We start from the raw sequence: 6,000 nt of genomic DNA on the forward strand, positions 1-6,000 counted from the left end.
GGAACCCCGCCCAAACCTTCACCTACCCAGACTGCTGAGTACCTCATCTGGACTCTGAGTCCAAAGCTGCTCACATTTCGAGTCCCCGAGGATCTTGTTTTGTCCAGCCCAGTTCAAGAGGGAAGCTGGGCATCTGCCCGGTGCAGCCTTAGCCAGCAGTCCAGGCAGGGGCGCCCCACACCCACACACCCCTGACATCACCCTGGCCGTGGCTCGAGGCAACTGACATCTCTCCTGGATCCCGAAAAGCAGGAGGTGGGAGGACTGACCTGGGCCCTCTGCTTGGCTGTTTCCCCAGACACCAAACTCGGGCCCGAGGCCTTCTGGTTTAACTCCGGCAGAGAGGCTGTAGCCACCCAGCTGAGCGAGAGCTACTACATCCTCCGGCCGGAGGTGGTGGAGAGCTACATGTACCTGTGGCGACAGACCCACAACCCCATCTACAGGGAGTGGGGCTGGGAGGTGGTGCTGGTGAGTGGGCCCCAGGGATGGGCAGCCAGGTGCCAGATGCCCCCTGAGAATTCACAGACAGGCTGGGTGCTAGGTGTCCTGGCTTGGGCACGGAGTGGAAGTCCAAGCCACACTGACCTCTGGCCACAGTTCAGAGTGCAAAGGGTCAAGGTGATGGTTACAGAGCCAAGAGTTCCCAGCTGGGCAAAGTTGTCCTGAGACAGGACGGCAGACTTGTGAAGAGGGTTCTGAGTGCCCATGGCCTTGGGGCCTGGGATCAGGCCTCAGTAAACTTAGAGGGTCAGAGGCTAGGCAGCTGCCTAGAGCACCACGCGGGCACCACTGTCCCAACAGACGCTTTCTTGATCCCGAAGCTGGGCAGCTCACCTCCGCCTCCCTCCTCTTCCCACAGGCAGCCCAGCCCCAGGGAGCCCCCACCCTAGTCTCTACTGGCCCTCGAGGCCTACCCTGCCCTCAGCACCCAGCCCCACACCTAGGTGGAAATTTAATGGCTGTCTTGGGGGAGGTGTCAAAGGCAGGTGTGGGGATTCCAGAAGGTTCCCTAGTGGATGCTGAGCCTTCTCTGCCCCTATCTCCCCAACCACCCCCATGCCCACTCCGAGCATTGCACTCAGACGGGGTCTGGGGCATGCTCAGGTTCACTGGCCCTGTTAAGTCCACCTGCTTCCCCAGGACCGTTGCTCTTGGCCCTCAAGCATCTTGTGCTCCTATGTCCAGTCCACAGACCCCTCAGTGGGTAGAAATTGTATTTATCAGCCTATAGGCAACATGGCAAAACCCCATCTATACAAAAAAATACAAAAATTAGCCAGGCATGGTGATGCACGCCTATAGTCTCAGCTACTTGAGGGGCTGAGGCAAGAGGGCTGTTCGAACCCCAGAGGCTGAAGCTGCGGAGTGAGCTATGATCGCCCCACTGCCCTCCAGCCTGGGTGACAAAATGAGACCTTGTCTCAAAAAAAAAAAAAAAAAAGCATTTATATAGAAAGATGAATGGCTTGGCCCACTCGCCTCCAGCCCAGGGGCCGTCTCTCCTGAGAATCCCTGGGGTGCCAAGTCCATCCCCAAATCCCAGCCCATGGCCATCACTTCTGCTTACCACTGTGGGTGAATCTGTGAGACCAGCCTAGTCCCCTGAAACACGAAGAGAAGCTTCCTCTAAGTCCAAACCAGGTGGAGAGCTCAGGACAGGCAGCCCATCGGGCCGGAGCTCTCAGAGGTGTGGGGGGAGGGAGTGTGGCCCCTCCAGCCTGGGGACAGGTGGCTAAACCCTGAAAGAATAATTTGATCTTCTATTCCCACAAATGCCAGGAGTCCCCAGCCAAGGGGTTGGGGTGCTGTCTGCTTTCTAGCTCCAGCCTGCCAGGCATGCACAAGTCTTGAGGGGCCTTTCCTGTCCCGTGTTAAGGCTGTTTTCCTCCTCCTCTTCCCCTTCCTCAGGCCTTGGAGAAATACTGTCGGACAGAAGCCGGTTTCTCCGGGATCCAAGACGTGTACAGTAGCACCCCCAGCCACGACAACAAGCAGCAGAGCTTCTTTCTCGCGGAGACACTAAAGTGAGCAGCGTGGGCTTTTCCTAGGGATGGACAGGTGGGCGGTTAGGGGCGGGGGTCTGCAGTCCCTCCCTTCCATAGTCATGTTCTGTGGTCACAGGACGGGAGCCCAAGAGGGGTGAAGGGCTTGGGATCCAGAGGGCTGCACCCCAGGGGTGAGCCTTGGGCCAGGCCGTTTTCTTGGAGAGTGAGACTAGGCTAGAATCCAAGTTCCCTAGGGATGCACCGTGTGATACCGCAGGTTCCTTCAGTTGCCCACCTATCTCCGCAGGTTCCTTCAGTTTCTCACCTATCTCCACAGGTTCCTTCAGTTTCTCACCTATCTCCGCAGCTTGCTTCCATTCTGGGAACTCGAGTGTAAAATGGGATAGGATTAACGATGATGATGTCGGTGCTGGTTGCTGGCATTAACTTTCCCTCCTGTGGCCTCTGCAGTATGGGTGCTGTGCCCCCCTCAATTTCTTGCCGTGGAAGGTGGCCACCCCACTTCCTCGCTGTTCCCCAAAGCAAGCCCCTTGAGCTTTAACCGATTAGGGTGGGTCAGAATGATCCGTTCCTTCCAGCGGGGAAAAAACCCACAACCTGGAAGCTGCAGTTCTAGAGTCACAACCCCCTGTTCGTCTTAGTGCCCTAATGTGTGCTCTGAATGTAGAGTCTGCGGGCAGCAGTGGGGCACGTGAGAGCCGGCTGGACTGGAGCAGCCCTCAGGCACCCCTGCAGAGGAGATCTGGGCCATAAGGGCTCACATACAGGGCCGGGCAGGTGAAGCCGGCTGATGGCAGATGGCAGAGCCAGGGTAAACTAAGTCCTTCTGATCCCAAAGCTCAAGGCTTTTCTCTGCATCCACAGCCTCCTTCCCCAGGACTAGCACCCCCACCCTGCCGCCCACAGTTTTGAGGTTTCAGGCTTCCTGACCTTGGTCACAGGCCCATCACAAAGGCCCTGAGACTTGTTCCCGGGCCCAACCTTCTTCCCCAGGCCACTGACAGACTGTGTCTTGCTTCCCTGCCCTGCCTGGGGCACAGGTATCTCTATCTTCTGTTCTCTGAAGATGACTTGCTCTCCCTGGAAGACTGGGTGTTCAACACCGAGGCCCACCCGCTCCCGGTGAACCACTCAGACAGCTCCGGCAGGGCCTGGGGCAGACACTGACCTCATCCCCCGCCGCCGCCCTGGGGCCACCGCAGGGATGCCTTGCCTTTTCAGGATTTGGGACTGTTTTCAAAGGGACTGGGAACGAAGGCCCCATCTCGGGCAGACCCCCAGCAGATGTGTCAGACAAGCAACTTCTTTTCCTCTGTGAGGAGACAAGACTTGGAGACGCAGCAATGTAAGGCCAGGGCCATGGCCACACTGGCCCACACATTCCTTTCTACAGAGAATTTCTATGAAGCCCTCTCACTTGCCATTCCAGGGCCAAAGGACCGGAGGTTTGCAATCTGCCCCATGTATTTGATTTGCTTCCTTTTGGTTTCTCGGTTTTTGTTTTTGCTTGATTTTGTCTTTTCTCTATGGTTTAGTTTTATCACAATTATACATACAGTTTTCAGAATTATGCGCTTTCTAAAATGATGTCATCCTGATAAACAAAACCCAGTGTTTGCACACATACAAAATCTTGACCCCGTTATCTATATTTTAAATGCTTTTTGCCCAACACTGACCCTGCATTCAACTATGTGTCATTTACCTTATAATTTGAGGAGGGGTTTCCCTTTGATTGGGCCTCAGTGTTACAAATCACTAGTGCTCTTTTCATTATTATTGTAATGGAAAAATCTGTGAACTAGAATAAAAGAGTTTATTGAATAAGAAATATGATTGGGCTCATTGCACATCAGTGACTCCTAGAAAAACCATTGCAATGTTACCATCAGAAAGAATAATCAGCCAGCAGTTGATTTTAGGTATAATTTAGTAAATGATTCCAACTTCTATTACCTCCCCTGAAATCGGTCCTGATATATTCAAGAAGTGTGGGGCCAGCCCTTCAGATGCAGTTGTTTATTTACACTCAGGTTGAGATTGGGAAGAGGCCCAGGGAGGAGCAGCAACTCGCCTGAGGTCACACAGCCCAAAAAAGGCAGAGGAGAGTCTCACCCCTGCCGTCTCCTGGCCACCCCAGTTGAGTGTCTGTCTGTTCCATCATTCAGCAGATGCTTGGTGAGTGCCTGCAACGGACCAGACACTGGGCTAGAGGCCAGGGACACCGCTGGGAGTGAGACAGTCATAAGCCCTGCAGTCTAGGGGTCAAGAGGGGAGACGGCGATGGTAAGGGAAACTGACAAGCAAGTGAAGTGACTGCAGGTCATAGGAAATGCTACAAAGGAGACAGATGGACAGCTGAGGACCTACCCTATGGGGTCAGGGAGGGCCTCTCTGGGCAGGTGACCTTCAAGCCAAGACCCAGAAGATACAAAGGAACGCAGAAGGACTATCTGGCAGAAGAATGAACCTCCCATAACCCAGCCCCCTTTCCCACCCCGCCCCCCCGTGCCCTCCCTGGGAGGGGGCCTGAAACACTGTGGCCGTTGTGCAGAGCAAGGAGTTCAGGTCCTAACACTGAAGTGACAGCGCTTCCTCCCCTGACACTTTTTTTTGTTTGTTTGTTTTGAGACCCAGAGTCTCTTTTTTTTTTTTTTTTTTTTTTTTTTTTTTTTTTTTTGAGATGGAGTCTCGCTGTGTTGCCCGGGCTGGAGTGCAGTGGCCAGATCTCAGCTCACTGCAAGCTCCGCCTCCCGGGTTCACGCCATTCTCCTGCCTCAGCCTCCCGAGTAGCTGGGAGGTGCCCACCACCTCGCCCGGCTAATTTTTTGTATTTTTTAGTAGAGATGGGGTTTCACCGTGTTTGCCAGGATGGTCTCGATCTCCTGACCTTGTGATCCGCCCGTCTCGGCCTCCCAAAGTGCTGGGATTACAGGCTTGAGCCACCGCACCCAGCCCTTTCCTGGCACATTTGCAGCTTGTCAACACAGTGGAAGTCACGGGAGAATTTTGAGCCCTTCCCTGGGCTCAGCTGCTTACTCTGTTCATAAGCTTTAGTAGCTCCTGCCTGGGGCCCTGAGCCAGGTGACCTGGCTTTAAATCCCTGCTGTGTGAACTTAGGCAGGTACCTCCTCTCTCTGGGCTCTTTTCCATCAAGCAGACAGAAAACCTCAACCCCACAAGGCTGCTGTGAGAAGTGGGAAGCTGCTGGTACCCTGGGCTCAGGAAGTGCTTGTTCCTGGTTCTGAAGACTCAGGACATTCCCAGAATCTCCTTAAGCAGAGCCGCTGGGGAGTAGCCCCTATGGCAAGTCACCATGCTCTTGACAGGCAGCATGAGAGCGTGACTCCCATGACCCACCTGTGCTCACTAAAAAAAAAAAGCAAACCAGGAAAACTGACTACACAAACATTGTAGAAAGATTAGAAAATAGAAGCAGAAAGAAGACGCATTGGCCATCCCACTCTCTGGGGTGAATACTGTTATATTTTCTTCTAGGCCTTTTTCTATGAATATATAGAATATCTATTTTGCCAACGTGGTATCCTACTATGCACACTGTTTTCTTATAATCTGCTTTTGCACTTAACTATATATTGTGAACCTCTTTCCATGTCAACAAATACACGTTTATCTCATCGCTGTGCGTGCTTGTGGAGTATTCCATTGTGTACTGTAGCCTACTTTGCTGATCTAAGCCCCTGTTGCCAGGCATTTGGGTTTGTGTCCATCTGGGATTTTAGTTACATATCACAGAAATCAATTCTGTCAACTTAAGCACAGAAAGGGATTTACTGAAATGTCATGGGGTGGCTTATGGAATCTTAGGAAGGAGTAAACAGTCGAACCTCAATAAGGGCTAGAAAGGACTTGGCCAGGGACGCTTCAAGAACCAGGAAGCCTCTCTAGGCACCGCCATCAGAAGGGCTGAATCCAAATGTTTCCAGATCCTACTGTGGCTCCTTTCCAAGTGGCCTGGCCTGGGTCTCAT

General features: G+C 53.2%; 1 protein-coding gene across 1 annotated transcript in view; it reads left to right on the forward strand.

Moving 5' to 3' along the window:
* Nucleotides 1-3,840, forward strand: part of MAN1C1 (mannosidase alpha class 1C member 1) — a 179,277-nt gene extending 175,437 nt beyond the window's left edge. Inside the window, exons 10-12 of the mRNA XM_050791301.1 lie at nucleotides 299-471; nucleotides 1,912-2,027; nucleotides 3,050-3,840. Of these exons, the coding sequence (XP_050647258.1) occupies nucleotides 299-471; nucleotides 1,912-2,027; nucleotides 3,050-3,176 (416 nt within the window). The 3' untranslated portion in view covers nucleotides 3,177-3,840. The remainder of the gene's footprint in view (nucleotides 1-298; nucleotides 472-1,911; nucleotides 2,028-3,049) is intronic.
* Nucleotides 3,841-6,000: the final 2,160 nt, after the last annotated feature.

Source organism: Macaca thibetana, chromosome 1 (assembly GCF_024542745.1).
Source record: "Macaca thibetana thibetana isolate TM-01 chromosome 1, ASM2454274v1, whole genome shotgun sequence".
NCBI lineage: Eukaryota > Metazoa > Chordata > Mammalia > Primates > Cercopithecidae > Macaca > Macaca thibetana.